The following is an 18,530-nucleotide window of genomic DNA, read 5'->3' as shown; positions in this document are numbered from 1 at the left end:
CCTTGGGTACTTCCACCTTCTTTTCTACCTCAGTTTTCACTTTCTCCTCCCACTCCGTGAGAACAGGCGGCACTGCTTTGCTTCTTGCCTGCTGCCTAGTAACGACCGCCCCTCCAAGCTGGATGGGCGAAAACTTAGTGTCCACTACCTCTTCCTTTTGACTATCATGTTGGGGGAGGAGCAAAAGGGCATATGCCAGGAAGTCTGATTTGCCCGGGAGGTGTTTTAATACAAAGTTGAATCGAGAGAAACTCCGCCCACCGTAACTGCTTGGCGCCCAATTTGCGAGAGGCGCGTAACGCTTCCAAATACTTATGATCCGTCCGCACTTCGAATGGCATTTTAGCCCCCTCCAACCAATGTCTCCAAGTACACATAACAAGTTTAACTACCACCACCACTTTATCCCAGATTGCCCACTGGCGCTCAGAATCTGAAAATTTTTCAACACATAGGCGCAGGGGTGTAATTTTCCCTCATCATCCTCCTGTAAAATCATGCCCCCCCGCCCTTTGCTGGAATCCACCTGCACTACAAACTTACGATTCTCATCTGGGTGGCGCAGGACTGGCTCTGAGGTGAACAACTGCTTTAGGCACTTGAAAGCCTCCTGACACTCAACAGTTCACGGTAGTTGAGCACTAGGCTTCATTCCCTGTGGCCCCTTCCCCTTGGTTTTCAACAGGTCAGTTAGCGGTAAGGAGATTTGGGCAAAGTTCTTTATGAAGGGTCGGTAAAAGTTAGCAAAGCCCAGGAACGACTGTGGCTGCCGTCGGGTCTTGGGGGCTTCCCACCCCACCACGGCTTGCACCTTCGCTGGGTCTATTTTCAGCCCTTGGCCCAAGACTCTGTATCCCAGAAAGTCCAACTCTTTCTTATGGAATCCACATTTGGACAATTTAACTGGCAGCTGGTGGGTTTTCAGCACTCATTGCAATTCAATGTTTGTTCAGGATGTATAGGTTGAAAGGGAACAGGCGTTACATATCATCTTATTGGAATTAAGAGCTATACGCTTTGCACTTGTCTCATTTGCAGCTTTCCTCTGAAACCAAAATATGTTGGTCCAAACAGACAACACCATGGCGATGTACTATGTCGTGAGTCAGCCTTAGTCTCGACTGGCCACCTTACCTCTTGCCCCAGAGTCCTCCTCAGAAGACGAGCAGGAAGAGCCAGCAGAGGCTACTCTAGAGCCAGAGCCAGCCATGGAAGAGCCAGCAGGGTCTACTCTGGAGCCAGAGCCAGCCATGGAAGAGCCAGCAGGATTCTGAGCCAGAGCCAGCTGCTGCTCCAGAGGAAACTCAGCAGGAGCAGCCAGAAAACTCTGTGCAGGCTGTCGGAAACAAAGACTCCCCCAGAGCAAAAGAGAAGCCTGAGCTCCCTGGGCCAGCGGAGCAGAGGAAGAATAAAGCAAAGGCAGCTCTGTGGGAGCAGAGAAGGAGTGCTCGTTTGCAGGCTCAACACTGGCTGGAGCTATCAGGCAAAGAGACAACACCTGCTCCTCATTAGGACAGTATAAGAGAGAGAAGCAGAAGAAGCCAAGTATGGAAGCAAGTTCTCTCACCACTCCCTGCAACCAGAGCCCTGTGCCTGGAAGCTCCTTGTACCTTGCCCTGCTGAATGACTTACCAGACTCTGACCTTGGCCTACCTCCTAGACTCTCTCTGCTGCCTGCTCCTCTACCTGACGGACTCCTTGACTCTGACCCCTGGCTTGTTTGTTGGACTCCCACCTGTCTGCTCCTCTGCTGGACTGACACCTTGGCTCTGGCCCTCAGCTTGCTGTGCCTACTCGCCTGCCTGTTCCTCAGTTGGACTGCTGCCTCTGACTAGGTTGCGACATACTATGTGAACTAACAAGGTGGCTCTGCATAGCCTCTGCAAGGAGGCTATGGTTATTTGGGAGTGGGCAACTGTGAACAGTGTGTCCATCCATGCTTTACATATTGCAGGTTCAGACAGTGCGAATGCAGATGTTCTCAGCAGAGTGCTAGTGTCAAACCACGAATGGTCCATGAATGACACTTAACTGCTTCCCATTTTTGATCTGTGGAGATAGATGTCTTTGCAACATCAGAGAATACCAAGGCCAGGGTGTTTTGCTCCAGAGCAGGAAGCAACTCTCTAGCCATTGGGGACACCTTCCAGATCGCATGGACGAACAGGCTGCATTACATGTTCCCCACAATTCCCCTTATTGCAAAGGGGCTTTGCAAGATAGAGAGGGACATACCAACTGAATCCTGATAGCACCTTTCTGGCCCTGACAAGCGTGGTTACTCAAACTTTTTGAGCTGTCCAAATGGACATATAACAAGTTACCCCAACAGCCAGATGTTCTTCTTTGTGGGACACTATTGTACCACGAACCGAAAACTCTGCACCTGACGGTGTGGCAAATTCTCCCCGTCTGAATTGTTCTGTGCAGGTACAACAGGTCCTCCTAAATGCTCGGAGGCCATCTACTAGGCGGTCTTATGAGGCTAAGTGGACACGTTTTTCTGCTTGGGCAGTGTCCAAAGGGTTGTCACTATTATTTGCCCTTTCAACTTAATTTTTGACTACCTCTGTGAGTAAAAAGCTCTGTGAGTAAAAAGTGCACTTGGCAGCTATTTCTGCTTTTCATCGGCACACTGACAGATGAACTGTTTTTTCCCGTTTAAAACCCTGCCAGTTCCTTAAGGGAATGTATCACCTGTACCCTCCTGTATCACCACCAGTTCCCCAGTGGTCCTTATTGCTTGTGTTGGCACGACTTATGCTGCTACCTTTTGAACCATTAGCTGCGTGTTCTTTGGATTTATTGTCTTACAAAGTGGCATTTCTTGTCACGATCACCTCAGCTAGGAGGGCGAGCGAGCTGGCAGCGTGTGGATCTGACCCTCCATTTTTCAAGTTCCGTACTAATACGGTGGTACTTGGACCCAGCCTTCAGTCGTTGCCAAAGGTCTTAACTGCGTTTCACCCGAGGGCAGGATATTTCCTTGCCTGTTTTCTCTCCTAACCCACTGTCAAAGGGAGGAAGAGCTCTGGAGACGTTGAATTTGCAAAAAGCTTTAGCCTTCTATTTGGACAGAACAAAAGTCTTTGGTGAAGGTCCGCATCTCTGTGTGTGGTTTGGAGGCTCTGACAAAGGCAAAAAGGCATCCTCCCAAACAGTGTCGCGATGGATTGTGTCGGCCGCTGAACAGGCACACAGTCCCTCACTTTGAGGGCTCATTCCACAAGGTCCCAAGCAGCGCCCTCTGCTTTCCTCAGCGGCGTCCCAGTTACCAGTACTGGCCAGGCAGTGAAATGGTCCTCTGCTGATGCGTTTGTGAAGCAGCGTTACGCTGTGGGTGTCAATGCAACTCAGGCTGTGGCGGCTGCAAGGGGGCCCTGCTGCACTCTTGGGTTTCCTGAAAGAGAAACAGAGAGTATGGTGTGAGTTTATTGATATTTGCACAGCATTGGTTGTTGATATTTAAGATGGTTATGTAAACTCTGGCATTATATGACACTCTTCTAGAGTGTTACTTATTGGGCATATTGCTCTTCGCTATCATTGATCTTTACTCCTGGCTGTGCTTTGGCTGTGTGACATTCTAACTCACTTCGTTTACTGTTAGTGTCATGGTTTACAATTTTTGACTCTTATATACATCTGCTGTAGCAACGTTCATTGTTGTTACCTTAATGAAATTGAATTGGAGATTCACCCCACCTCCTTATTGTGTATAGCTTGGTACTCTCCCATGTGGCACTGCACAGAAGAACGATGAAAACAGGGTTGTACATACCTGTAACCAGGGCTTTTTTTTCAGCTGGAACGCAGTGGAATGGAGTTCCAGAACCTCTTGAAAATGGTCACCTGGCTGGTGGCCCCACCCCAATCTCCAGACAGAAGGGAGTTTAGATTGCTCTCTGTACTGTGGTGCAAAGGGCAATCTCAACTCCCCTCTGTCTGGAGATCAGGGGGCCACCAGCCATATGACCATTTGCGCCAAGGATGATTTAAACTTTTAACCCCCCCCCTTGTTCCAGCTGACCCAAAGTGACGTCATTGGCCCTGGGAGCATGCGTGCACTTTGCGCGCGTATATGTGGTACCAGGGGCACCACCTCCTGCCAGAGTTGCCCAATGTGCTGGCAACCCACTGAGTTCCACCACCTCTTTTCCCAGAAAAAAAGCCCTGCCTGTAACTATTGTTCATCGAGTTCTTCAGTGCAGGCAAACATACCCTCCCTCCTACCCCACTGTAAACTCTCTGGTTAAGTCCAGTTCTGTGTCGCGGCAGCTTAGGAGAGCTGAGAGGAGGGGCCATTGCTCTCTGTTAAGTCACATGACTGTTTGGGCGGAAAAAGGTTGCTATGTGGCTCGAGAGCAATGGCCCCTAACGGGCTCTAAAAGAAGCATTGAAGAATTCTCCGTCAGTGGGCCAGCGCATGCACAGTCCCATGTGTGCCTGCACAGAAGAACTCGATGAGCAATAGCTACAGGTATGTACAATCCTGTTTTTCATAGGGTCTTAGTTGTTTCCTCTTTAAAATATGTTATTTTTCCAACAGGTGGGACAGGCAAAAGATGAAGCTCTGACTAATCAGCTCATAGATTACCTCATGGGAGAGAGCGATGGAATACCAAAGGTACAGAGTTCCACATACTGTTCTTTATTCAATACAACTTAACCCTTTGTTAGGCCTTGAATGGTTTTCAACTGAACATGACATCTGGTCCAGATTCCGAAAGTGAATCAATGCCCATGGCTGAGGATGTAAATCTGTGTCTGGACTGTACCACTTCAGACTGCTAGTGGAGGTTCACATGACAGAATTCTCTTCCATACAAAATATTCCCTCACCACAGAAAACTAGCATGTTAGGAAGAAATCTGGGCCACAACTTCGTCCCCAGCAACTAGTTTTCCCAATGGCAGGATTTTTTTCAAAAGGAAGCTCATTCATCCATGTGAGCATTCACCTGCAATCTGAAGTGATACCGTCCAACACACTTTTTAAAAAAAAATTCAGCAGTAACAAGAAATACATTAAAAACAAATACAGTCCTTACAAATGCCAAAACAGATATTTCTGTCATTTACAAATCTGTAACTTTTAGTTTATAACGCAGATTTCATTTAAGGGTTCTCCTAGAATGCTCTTGCATCTTATTTTCACCATTTAGAACCAGACTTGGACTCTGGAGTTTCGAAACAGCTTTTGTGCTGCTTGTCTGCAGTCTACTTGGAAGGACTCCCTCCCTGCCCCCAGCATTTCTAGCAGCTGTTTCATTTTGCTTTTGTTAAAATTTGAATTAAACTCAAACAATCTGTAGTTCAGTTATTGATAACTTAGGGTGGTGGGGGGACCTCATAAATTGAACTGTAGAAGCTGCAGGAAAGAGCTTGGGTTACTAACAAATGCCTCCATCCTCTGCGTAGAAATTACAATTACAGAAGGAAAATGGGGACGGGGGACGGGGTAGGGGGCACTGCTTGCAGGCGGTTGTGTTATTTTTATCCCAGCATGTCTGGTATCCCAGGGAAGTTTTGGAATGGGAAATGCTGTGATCTTATTTTTTAAAAGAAAACATTGTCGTACTTTGTGTCATCATGACCATTGCCATTATTAACATCTGAGTTTTCTCCACAACTAGTTTTTCTCGTTTATAACCTGTCTCTTCTTATTGTACTTTATTGCATCTGCCATAGTCTGTTTCTGTGAGTAACTCTTTTACTGTAATCAGTTGTAGTTTCATTTGTAAAATTTTTAAGAAGTTCTAAAGATCAGGACTATAAACCATTTGTTTCATCGTCATGAGTTAAATTATTTACAAAATGTGTTGAACCCTAATCCCCTCTGCTGCTTGACATCTTTCAGAATACAAAAATTCTGCTGCCTTCAGTAGTTTTTGACCAGAACATGTTCAGAGCTTTTCCAGCCCTTCATAACAGTGCAACAGGCTCTGTAATTTTTTTAAAGCACTTCATTACAGTTACTAAGGAATGCTGTGATAGCAACAGCCCGCATGTTTGGTCGCTGTCTGAGGTTTAGTTTATCAAACTTAAACACAAAGGGTTGACATTAATAGATATGGTTAGAATAAAGCTCTGGAAAAGCTATCTCCTGTTTGGAAGTTTTTGGTTTTGCCAATACTGTTATTAGAAAGCAATATTATTGTTGTTATAAAACTAAAACTGGAAAACACATACTTAAAATCTCAGGGAGAACTTTATTGTTTTAGAACTGTGACGACAAGCATCTTTTTCAACTAGGAGCTAATTTCAGTGTACTTCAGTGATTTGGGTACTATGCATGTATTGTAATGTATCTTCAAGGCCATGCAGAGGTATTACAAACCTACATACAGTAGGGAGCTGTCCTGGATGTTAGCTCCGTAGTGGGAAAGGAGCATTGAACCACAGTCCTCATTGCACTTCTAAGCCATAGGCAGAAAGATTGTGCTAAAAAGCTACCTTGAATAATGTGGAAAGGTGGGATATAAATGTTTTAATAAAACATTTAACAAAATAATAAATTAATGCCTCTAAACCATCAGTGTCAGAATAGCTAAAATCCCAGCAATTATGTTACTGTGCATTCTCCTTAGAGATAACTTATTTTTTGTTCTGATGAAGGATGCCAAGTACCTGTTTCGGTTGTACATGGCACTAAAGCAATACCGCGAAGCTGCCCGGACAGCCATAATAATTGCCCGAGAAGAGCAGTGTGCAGGTATGGCATTCCGCGCTCCCGGCGGTGGAGCGGGTTCATTTCCGTTGTGGTTGGGTGCTTCTCTGTCTCTTGAGCAAATGTGGCTAAAATGAGGCAGGGAGGGGAAGGGGAGGAGGGAGGCACTGTACCTTCAACGCGTTGCCTCTCTTCCACGGATTCTAGAAGTGGCTGGAGGGTGCGAGGGTTGCTGCCCCCCTTTCCATCCCCTGTCCTCCCCGTTCCATGGATCTATGCCGTATCCATTCACTAGGCTCACCCCCGCCTTGAAAGAAGATGGCTTGGGATGGCATTGGCAACATTGTTTGCTTTCCCACTGAACAGCTGGGCCCAGAGCCTCTCCAAGAGCCCTAGCCCTGTATGAGCCCTCCCCAGCCCTTAAGGTCTGCCAGGGAGGCCCAGCTCACAAGACCATGTCGGGCGGCTGCTTATTGGCCTTCAGCGGGAACAGTTGCCCTGCGGGATCCAGGGTTGGATCCAGGCTGGAGTGGCGCTTGGCTGAGTCCCCGCTCCATAGTCTGCGTCTGACCCCAGCTTCCTGTCTCGCTTCGATATTTTAATTCCACCAGGCATTTGAAACAGCAGTTTAATTTTTAGAGCTGATTGTTCGTGCTGCTGTTTATTTTATGGGGGGTGTGTGTGTCTTGTGCTGTTTTTGAAATGGTAAGTTCAGTTATAGATTTATTGTGTTAATGTTTGGCTATAATAAGTAAAACATCTTGTGAGCCTTTTTACTGAAAGGATATATAAAATACTGTAAATAAATAGAATTCAGAATGATGGTACAAGAAATAGAGACCACACTGGGCCCCAGCACACTCTCACATCCCTTTCCTTTGCCAGGAGGAAAACAAAGAGTGAGAGTTTGTAATCACATTATTGTTATTTTCACACAATACATTTTAGACACTAATGTGATAAACAGTACAGAAATTAATCAAGCACAACGCCTTGGAAATGAAGGTGATTTTCTCCCCATAACCACTAGAATTTAATCTTTCTTAAATCTAAATATCCTCATTGAATAGTTTTATGGATTATCCCATACCCATTATACATTTTGAAGGTTTGGTAACCAAATTTTTGTTCAGTTCGTACTTTTAGACTGTACGTGTTTGAAGGGGTTACATAATGCATTAGAGGTGTTCCTCAACACAGTGGATGTTACTGAATGAAGACATTAACAGGTTTATGAGAGATGATGTTACAAATAAAAATTTTGTCTATGTACTCTTTGAGAAAGATGGAATTTGAAACAGGATTATTGAATATCTAGGCAACCCATCAAAGGGCTATAATCTACCAACTTTGAACTTCTCACAGCCACTTTGATTTGTCTTTGTTTGAGAGAGTATTGTTTGGATTCTCCCTCACTATCTGGATACACAGTGCTTATGACCCTTGTATATCATATCGAAAGGATTTATGTATGCTTGTTTATATGGTGCTGATTTCACATTTGCACTTTAAGATGAATGTGCAATAACAAATATTTTCTATAACAGCACTTTAGCACCAGTACTTTATGTATCCTATTATTTATGTTATGGGGTCCTTTGTATTGTGGCACTTGTATAAGTTGCTGTTCTAATTGTGAGCAAGGAGTGATTTAAAGATTCTGTTAGTGTACACGTAAAGGTTTCACTGTGTATTTAAAAGATTTATGAATTGTTGTTTTTATTAAAATATCTAAGAGAGATGTAAATTACATCTGGCATATCAGTGGTCTATTAGTAAGTTTACGTGGGAGTTTTTGCTTTTGTGGATTCTTACACTCTTTGGTTGGATATGTGCTTTTAGACTAGCAGTTAAATAGATTTATCTTCTTTAAATTAATGAAATTCTCGTATATCTCCTAACCTTTTGGAAACCCACAGCTTTAACACTTCTAATCAATTCAATATACATACTGGCCTTTTATATGTCCTTTCTCACACAGTTTGATCCCTCAGTGTCAAAGTGTACCTAATTCATCTTGGAGATCAGCTGGAACACAATGAGGGGAAATAAATCACAGCTAGAAAAGAGTTTTTCTAAAAGTTTACCGTTATGTGTGTGTGTTTTTTTTAAAGGGAATTATCGAAATGCCCATGATGTTCTCTTCAGTATGTACTCAGAACTGAAAACTCAAAAAATTAAAATACCTTCTGAGATGGCTACAAACCTTATGATTCTCCACAGCTATATTTTAGTAAAGGTAATCCATTGAAAACGTAGCAGTAGAAAGATCTTTCTGAAATAGTTCCTCTTTTGATGAATTGTCTCTTAGTATTGGTATTTCATTGGGTGATCTCTCTTGGGCTTTGCTTCTGCTCTTAATTTTTGCTGTAGTTGCTTTTAGGGTTGACTTTTTTGTCCTAATTGTTTGCTATGTTGTGACCTGCCTTGGTTGTGAATGTTAATTAGCTTTAATTGGTTTTTTTAAAGTTGCAGGCAGGGAGCATTCAGTTACACGTTCCCCTCCATCCAGTTTGAAGTGTTACAGCCCAGAAGCAGTTTTAGTCGCCTTCTCTGCCATTTAGACTAGGTGTAATTGGGGGGGGGGGAGTTTGAAAGGATGCATATTTGCTTCTCATCTGGTGATTATTCAGAGTAAAAAACCCTCTGGCCTAATCAGGCAAAAATGGCTCTCGAAAACACACACACACACACCCAGCAAAGGGAAGAGGGAACAGGCAGATGCAGTGCCGCGCCCACCTGGCTCAAACCCGTGGCAGCAGTGGCAGTTCCCTCCCGTCTTGCGTGGGTAGGGGTGCTGGTTCCCACAAGACAGCCAGCGCTGGTTTGTGTCAGCTGACACAGTGTGGATGAGGATGCAAGCTGCAGTTTATAGGGACGGGAGTGAGGCTAGCCTCTGCCCCTGTGTTTCAGACCTCAGGTTCCTTCAGGAACACCCATTTTGGGGACAGAATAAGGTGAAATAATTACTCGTAATACATGCTCTTAAAATTCCTGTTTTGCAGTTTGCCTTTGGGCTTTTGCTGCCACCCTCCTATTTATTTATTATTTATTAAACTTCTATCCCACCACACAAGCGGGCTCAGAGTGGGTTACGGCAGTGAAACATAATTTACATTAAAGACTTCAAGAAAACCACCGAATTCCTGTTAACGCCACCCCCAGGCAGCAACCTTACACCCCATCCCTGCCAACAATACACAAAGGAGGGGGAACAGGCCTTTCAAGCAGCTGGAACTCACATGGGGGGCCAGACGATCACACGGCCCCCTGACAGGAGGCCGGTAGGGGGGCTTTCTGGTGACTGTTGGACCGGCCTCAGCCACGTGCCTGGCGGGACATCTCGTCTTGCAGGCCCACCGGCACGACAGAAGATCCGGGGGGGCCTGCATATCCTCTGACAGAGAGTTGCACCAGGCCAGAGTCAGGACCGAAAAGGCCCTGGCTCTGGTTGAGGCCAGTCTCGGCTCCCTGGGACCACCAGCAGATGTTTGTGGGCTGATCTCAGCACTCTCCGGGGCACGTATGGTGAGAGGCGGTCCCACAGGTATGCTGGTCCCTGTCCGCTAAAGGCTTTAAAGGTCAAAACCGACACCTTGAATTTTATCCGGAACTCCATGAGGAGCCAGTGCAGCTGCAGCAAGATGGGAGTAATGTGTGTCCTAAACAGAGCATCGGTGAGGACACGTGCAGCAGCATTCTGGACCCGTTGTAAATTCCGGGTCAAACCCAAGGGAAGCCCTGCATAGAGCGAGTTACAGTAGTCCAGTCTGGAGGTGACCGTTGCATGGATCACTCTCATTAGGTCCTGGGTTGAAAGGAAGGGGGCAAGCTGCCTGGCCTGCCGAAGATGGAGAAAAGCAGACTGGGCCACTGCTGTAACCTGGGCCTCCATTGACAAGGAGGCATCTGGTATCACTCCCAGACTCCTGACCATTGGAGCAGGCACCAGTGGCACCCTATCAAAGGCCGGGAGCCGGATCCCCAAACCTAACGGCCCACGATCCAAGTACAGGTCCTCCGTCTTGGCAGGGTTCAACTTCAGTCGACTCTGCTTCACCCAGCCAGACACAGCTTCCAAGGCTCTTACCAGGACATCCAGGGCAGAGCTGGGCCAGCCGCCAATCAACAGATACAACTGGGTGTCATCCACGTACTAGTGACAACCCAATCAAAAACTGTGTGCCAGCTGGGCGAGGGGGTGCATATAAAGGTTGAACAATAAAGGGGAGAGTATCACCCCTTGTGGGACACCACACTATAACCCAGCAGCTCCATCTGTTCCTTGAACCAGTATCAATAGCAGATGAGGCACACAAAAGGCACCCGTCTGAATTGATTTTAAGTATTAAATCTATTAGCTTTTAGGGTAACTTGCTTTTGTTTTTCAGATTCATGTTAAATATGGTGACCATCTGAAGGGAGCACGGATGCTTATTCGCGTGGCCAACAATATCAGCAAGTTTCCATCCCGTAAGTATAAACTCTGCTAGGAAGTGCTTGGCAAAATACTAAAACCTTGGGCAGAGATTACAATTCCAAGGTGCCTGTCAGTACAGTCTTTCCATAGGGACACAGCGTCCAGTTAGAGATCCTGGTCTAGAATCAGAGATAAAAATAACTACAGAGTTGTCCCTGGAAAGTTTAGAAGGCATGATGGAAACAAACCCGTCCCCAGTTATTCCCAGCATTTGATCATCAAAGATCATCAAATGTCTGGAAGTTCTAGATATTTATCATAGCCAATGGCTTTTGATAGACCAGTCATTAATTACTCTAAATCATTTTAAAGTATATATAAAGCCACACCTTTAAATATGGCACTAAAAAAACAGCCCTTTTGTAAGTTGTTTGGTTATGTTTTAATAAAGCTCTTTTTCAGGGCTGCTGTGCAATACCGTAGGATGTGGACATTATAAAACATTCAAAATGCTGAAGCAAATAATGATACCTGACTTCGAGTTAAAAAATATGGATATTATGTATTAGGGCTTTGAAGTCCTAATACAGGAAGGGAACTATGAGATAACAGGCATTACTGAAACTTGGTGAAATGACACAATTGGAATACTAGGACTGAGGGATACGACTTGTTCAAAAGAGAGAGACAAGTATAAAGAAGGGGGGAGGGGTAGCATTATATGAAAAGGAGGTATATACTTGTGAGGAGATACATGTAGCTGAGCATGGGAGTTCAGTTGAGAGTCTCTGGGTAAAAATAAAAGGAATAAGAAACTATAATTATACTGTGGTGGGGGGGGGGTCTGCTATAGACCACCAAGCCAAGCAGAGGACTTGGATGAGAAACTCCTAGAACAAATTACAAAGTTCACAAAGAGACAGGACACAGTGGTCACGGGAGATTTCAATTACCCGGATATCTGTTGGAAGTCTCTAACTCTGCTAAAAATGAAAGGTCAAATAAATTCCTGACTTGTCTTGCTGACAGCTTCATTTTTCAAAAAGCAGAGAAGGAAACAAGGGGCTCTGCTATCTTGGGCTTGATACTCACCAACTGGGAAGAACTGGTTGATGAGATGAGTGTGTTGGGCACCCTGGGCAGCAGTGACCATGTAATTTTGGAATTTACAGTCTTGGGGAAGGGAAAAGTTGTATGTAGTTAGACATATAGGTTGGCCTTTCAGGAAAGCAAATTTTAACAAACTAAAAGCTATGCTGGGTAGAATCACATGGTCAGAAACACGTAAGGAGAAGGGAGTTCAAGAGGGGTGGAGTTTTTTAAAAATGAAATATTGAAAGCACAATCACAAACAATTCCTATGAGAAGGAAAAAGGGGAGGAGCCTAAAGAAGCCACGGTGGCTTCATAAACAGCTTTCTAATGAATTGAGAAATAAAAAAGACTCATGTAGGAAATGGAAGGAGGGCTTTTTAACGAAGGATGAATATAAACAAATAACCAATGCTTACAGGGAGAGCGTTAGAAAAGCTAAAGCTCAGTATGAGCTTAGGCTAGCAAGAGATGCTAAAAAGAATAAAAAGGGTTCTTTGCTTATGTTCAAAGTAAGAAAAAGAGCAAGGACATGGTAGGCCCATTGCGGGGACAGGAAAGTGAAATTGTAACAGGCAGAACTGCCCAATTCCTGCTTTTCCTCAGTCTTCTCCTGCGAGGGAGATGGTGCTCAACGTGGCAAGAACAGAACACATGATGGGGGAAGGGAGTCACAGCCTAAGATCAGCATAGAGGTAGGACGTAAGCATCTAGTTTCTTTAAATGGAACCAAGTCCTCAGGGCCAGATGAATTGCACCCAAGGGTACTAAAAGAACTCACAGGCGTAATTTCTGCGCCTCTGACCTGTCAGCTTGACATCTATACCTGGAAAAGTCTTAGAACAAATCATCAGTCAGTCGCTGAGCATTTACTGTGATTACTAAGAGCCAGCACAGGTTTCTCAAGAACCAGTCATGTCAGACTAACCTTCTCTCTTTTTTTGAGAAAGTTACTACCTTGCTGGATGAGGGGAATGCTGTAGACAGTTTATCTTGATTTCAGTACGTCTTTTGATAAGATTCCACATAATATCCTTGCCAACAAGTTGGTAAAATGTGGTTTGGATCCTATTACTATTAGGTGGATCTGTAACTAGTTGACAGATCACACCCAAAGCATGCTAGTTAATGGTTCCTCATCCTCTTGGGGAAGAGCGATATGTGGCATGCCTCGGGGATTGATCTTGGACCTGTTCTGTTCAACATTTTTATAAATGATTTGGATGAAGGAATAGAGGGAATGCTTATTAAATTTGCAGAGGAGACTAAATTGGTAGGGGGAGCAGATACGGTCAAAGACACAGGATGATCTTGAAAGGCTAGAAAACTGGGCTAAAACAAAATGACTTTCAACAGAGATAAATGCAAAGTTCTGCATTTAGGTAGGAAAAATCAAATGCATAATTATAGAACGGGGGAGACTTGTCTTGGCAGTAGTATGTGTGAACAGGATCTAGGGGTCTTAGTAGACCATACACTGCGCATGAGTCAGCAGTGTCATGTGGTAGCTAAAAAGGGAAATGTGGTTTTGGGCTGTATCAGCAGAAGCATAGTGCCCAGATCATGAGAAGTGATGGTATTGCTCTACTCTGCTCTGGTTAGACCTCACCTACAGTATTGTGTTCAGTTTTGGGCACAGCAATTTAAGAAGGATGTAGACAAGCTGGAACATGTCCAGAGGAGGGCAACGAAGATGGTGAGGGGTCTGGAGACCAAGTCATATGAGGAAAGGTTGAAGGAACTCATAATATTTAGCCTGGAGAGGAGACGACTGAGAGGTGTTATGATAACCATAGAATCATAGAGTTGGAAGGGGCCATACGCACCATCTAGTCCAGCCCCCCCTGCCCAGTGCATCAACCCCCTGCCCAGACCATCTTCAAGTTCTTAAAGGGATGTTATATAGATGATGGCCCAGAGTTATTTTCCGCTGCCCCAGAAGCTCGGACCAGAACCAACGGGTTGAAATTAAATCAAAAGAGCTTTTGGCTAAACATTAGGAAGGATTTCCTGACAGCTAGAGCGATCCCTCAGTGGAACAGGCTTCCTCGGGAGGTGGTGGGTTCTCCTTCTTTGGAGGTTTTTAAGCAGAGGCTAGATGGCCATCTGACAGCAATGCTGATTCTGTGAACCTGAGCAGATTGTGAGAGCAGATTGGGTTACATCAGTGCTTAATTCTCATGGCCTTACATGCTCAGGGTAATGCCCATTGCCACTTTGGGGTCAGGTAGAAATTTTCCATAGGCCAGTTTGGCTAGTGATCCTGAAGGTGTTTTGCCATCTTCTGGGCATGGAGCAGGGATCACTGGGGCAGTCGGGGGGGGGGCAGTTGTGAATTTCCTGCATTGTGCAGGAGGTTGGGCTAGATGGCCGTAGAGGTCCCTTCCAACCCTATGACTCTATGTAATACAAGTGGGAGACCAATAAGATTCCCAGGAATGGAATTCCGTACTTGTTCCCTGACCAAATTAGGCACTTGCTGGCCTGATTGCCCATCTGCAGAGCCACCTCTGCTCCCACTCCCCCCCCCCCCCCGGTCTGCCTGGCTCATCTGGCAAGGAGGATTGTAATGGATGCTGCCCCTCCCCCACTCGCCTATCTTCTTACCTTTACCTGTCTGCAAGAGAGAGACATTGGAGCTGGTGTTGGCCGCAGGCTCTTCCGGGGCTCTGCTCAGTTGACTCTTACCCTCCCCGCTCATAGTAGGTTTACATTGCCCACATAAACTCCTGACAACATACTCTAGGTCTATCAGTCCACTGTGGGGGGGAGGCAAGTTCAGCATTATATAAAGGACAAGCAGGGGACTTAAGGGGGGGGGGATCTCATTTTCCCCTGTATCCTCTCCCCCACTATTTCTTCTTTCCCTTCTCTCGCAGCCCCCAGGCCCTCTCTTCTTTTCCTGCATTCTTTCTTTCTTGCCCCAGCCGACCTACCTTAATCTGCCCCATGTCTTCAGCATTTTCTCCTTCCCTATTCTTGACAGCCTCCACGCAGGAAAAATCTGGCCAGACTGCATGTCAGCCAGCAGTGGGCCAGATGCCAGCTCTGAGCTGGGCCAGGCTGGGACGAGTTGCCCCTTGCCCGCCACTGCTGGGCCAGGCTGAGTTTGGGGGGGGGGGCGGGGAGTGATCTCCAGTAGTTACTGCAGGGCCTGTCCCTGGTTAGTCCTCCTCCATCTGGAAACATGAGAGTGGAGTGTGGGGCTGGACCTTTTCCAGGGCTGTTGTGGCCTCCCAGTCCATGTGGTTTTGCTTTACAGAAACCAAGCCTTGGAAGTATTCTGGAAGCAGCTGAGAAGAGATGCTGGCTTCCAGGTAGCTCTAACGCGCTGCCTCTTTCAACCCAGATTGTAAAGGAATCCTTACTTACAGTTGGAGCCAGTGAACAACACATGGTTCAATCAGAAGCAAGATACATCTCTATTGGTCCAGATTTGTTTGTAGACAAGCGGTAAATTCATGATAGCTGTTGCATCCTTGCTTGAGGGGGTAAGATCCGAACAAAGGGAGGAAGAGGACCATCAACTTTTAACACCTTCACAGGAAGCCTACAATAAACTTCTATATTGGAGGGGGGGACTACAATTCCCATGAGTACCAATTGTTAAAGGGACAGCACATAGTTCTGACTACACAGATACTGAGGCTTTCTAAGCTGCGGTTACAGTACAGGAAGGAATGCTACTTTTTAAATCCAGACTAATTTGATCAGATGCCTCTTAGTGGGCATTCTTGTTTTGATGGTCCACTATTCATTCCTGTCCTGGCATAAAGCTTTGGGTTTGTTTGTTTTTCTGTTGTGTTAGTACCTTTTCACTATCCTTTGGCTTTCAAGTTACTTTTTTTAATTATATTTTTTCAATTTTTTAAACAAAGAATAATAAGAAAGTACACTAATCATGAAAAACTTTCAGATATAATAGTAACAGACGATGAATCTTAATTATTACACTAACAACAAACAAAAACAAACTGACAAGCCTCCTATCTCTAAGTCTTATTTTCCTGTTTGACCTTAAAATAACATTATGATAGATAAATGTAAAATTTTGAGATTTCCAGATTTTATCCCATTTTTCATTAGAGAGATCTGTATTGTATTCTCTATGCCATATTTTTTGGTGAGAGAGTATTTTTCTGTTTTTCTTCCAGTATAATGTGGTAAATCTTAGAAATTAATCCCTTCTGATTGTCTGATCCTTTTAAAAATATTTTCTCGAATTCTGTAAGAGGTTGTCCCAATATATTTCTAATCCTTGTGTCTTCGGTAAGATGCTTTATTTGTAGATACTCAAACCGGGGGATTTGCGTTGTTGTATTCCAATCTTGCTTTTTCTTGTATTGTACCTTTTTTGGTAATATCTATCAGTCTTGTTTTTTCATTTGTTCTTCACCATTGAAATGAGTTTAAATTTAGGGCCAGGTGGAACCAATATTGCCCTACAAAAGGAGAAACTTCGGATAACTCCTGTGCTAATTTGCCTCTAATTTTGTCCCAAACTTTTAAGTTGCTAACTGAAAACGGGTTATTTTTTAAGTTGGTCGGGTGTTCAATGCTTTTAGTCCAAATACATTCTTGTATTGGTTTTCCCTGCGTGTAGCTTTGCTCAATAGCCTTCCAGTCAGGTGTTATAGAGTCACTTATGAGCACTGTAATATTTTTGAGGTGAGCAGCTTCATAATATGCTTTAAAGTCTGGCATGTCCAAACCACCCCTTTTTATAATTCATTTCATAGTTTCTGACAATATTCTTGTTTTTCTATTATTCCAAATAAATTTGCTAATTTTTATTTGCCTCCCATTAAAGGTTTTGTCTGTGATGGAGATCAGCAGTGCTCTAAACAAATATAAAAAATTTTGAAAAACAAAAAATCTAATTAGATTTATTCTTTCTATTAATGAAAGCTGAGTTTCACCCCATTTTTCTAGTAAAGAGTTAATAATTTGGTTGATCTCTGTATAGTTGATAGTTTGTAGATCTCCCAAATCAATAGGTATTTTGACTCCCAAATATTGCCAACTTTTTTTTTACCCATTTATATTGGTAATGACTTTTAATATTATTGGTCAAGCCAGGTGATAAATAGAGAGGGTATATTTCACTTTTGCTGCAATTGATGGAGAGACCTGATGCTTCTGTAAATTGGTTTGATATTACTTCTAGCGCTTTCATTGAAGAGTCTGATAAATATATGGCCATGTCGTCTGCAAACAATGAAAGTTTGTGTTCTTTTTTTATCTGTTCAAATTCCTTTTATTGCTGGGCATTCTCTAGTGTGGTTTGTGAATGGTTCGATTGCTAAAGCAAATAAAAGCAGAGAGAGCAGGCACCCTTGCCTAGTACCTTGGAGTAGTTTGATTTTTTCAGATTAGTATTCATTAATACTAATTTGTGTAGTGGGGGCTGCATAAATCATTTGTATAGCTCTTAGAAAATTATCCCCAAAGTTCCATTTTGCATAACAATTCTTTTAAATAAGTTATTTCAATGAGATCAAAAGCTTTTTCAATGTCCAAAGCTAAAATGAATGAGGGCAATTTATTTTTCCCCCATTGTTAATTATATTCAAAGTTTTCCTTATGTTGTCCGTTAATTGTCTTTTAGGGATAAATTCAGATTTATCTATATTGACATAATTTAAAATTATTTTATTTAATTTAGCCGTTAGAATTGCAGTAAATATTTTAGTATCCTGATTTAGTAGGATTCTTGGATGATAGGAAGCTGGGTTAGTGGTATCTTTGCCTAGTTTGGGACGTACAATCATGTTTGATTCAACCCATTAAGGGAGCATTTTACTACGTTCCAAAATTAGATTAAATACTTCTGTTAGGTGTGGGACTAACAAGTGTGAGTATTTTTTGTAATATGCTGCCAGGAATCCATCGATCCCTGAAGATTTGTTTTTAATAGGTCTCCTGAATAGTTATGGGCTGATCTGTAAGGTTTTTGTGTTCTTCAGTTAGCTTATTTTTGACGCTCACATTTCTTAGGTAGTTGTTAATAACATTTATGTTTGGAGTATCTGAGCTATATAATTTCTTGTACAAGTTATAAAAGGTTTTTGTGATTGATTCCGAGTTAGTATGGAGTTGACCCTGTTCGTCTCGTATGTAGTTTATTGGTCTGGTTGCCTTCTTTTTCCTCACTTTTCTAGAAAGTATCTTTAAGGTTTTGGGACTTTTTTGCCAAAATTTCTGCTTTAAAAATAGTATGTTTTTCTGAATGCCCCTAGAGCTTCTAATTTTTTTTACTGCATGTTTTTTGTGGGTCTGTTCTAGCCTATTTGTTGTTTATGAGCTCTAATTTAGTTTTTTTTTCTTTTTTATAGTCTAAAGCTATTGCT

The 18,530-nt window shown here is 43.6% G+C and overlaps 1 protein-coding gene across 2 annotated transcripts in view; it reads left to right on the top strand.

Moving 5' to 3' along the window:
- Positions 1-18,530, top strand: part of WDR19 (WD repeat domain 19) — a 107,887-nt gene that overhangs the window by 75,790 nt on the left and 13,567 nt on the right. For both annotated transcript variants that reach the window (XM_054990597.1, XM_054990595.1), the window contains exons 29-32: positions 4,550-4,627; positions 6,618-6,714; positions 8,784-8,908; positions 11,061-11,142. In XM_054990597.1, coding sequence (XP_054846572.1) covers positions 4,550-4,627; positions 6,618-6,714; positions 8,784-8,908; positions 11,061-11,142 — 382 coding nt within the window. The remainder of the gene's footprint in view (positions 1-4,549; positions 4,628-6,617; positions 6,715-8,783; positions 8,909-11,060; positions 11,143-18,530) is intronic.

This window comes from Eublepharis macularius, chromosome 10, assembly GCF_028583425.1.
Source record: "Eublepharis macularius isolate TG4126 chromosome 10, MPM_Emac_v1.0, whole genome shotgun sequence".
In the NCBI taxonomy this organism is placed as follows: Eukaryota; Metazoa; Chordata; class Lepidosauria; order Squamata; family Eublepharidae; genus Eublepharis; species Eublepharis macularius.
The sequence above is the reverse complement of the archived record's forward strand: the minus strand, read 5'-3'. Positions and strand labels throughout refer to the sequence as shown.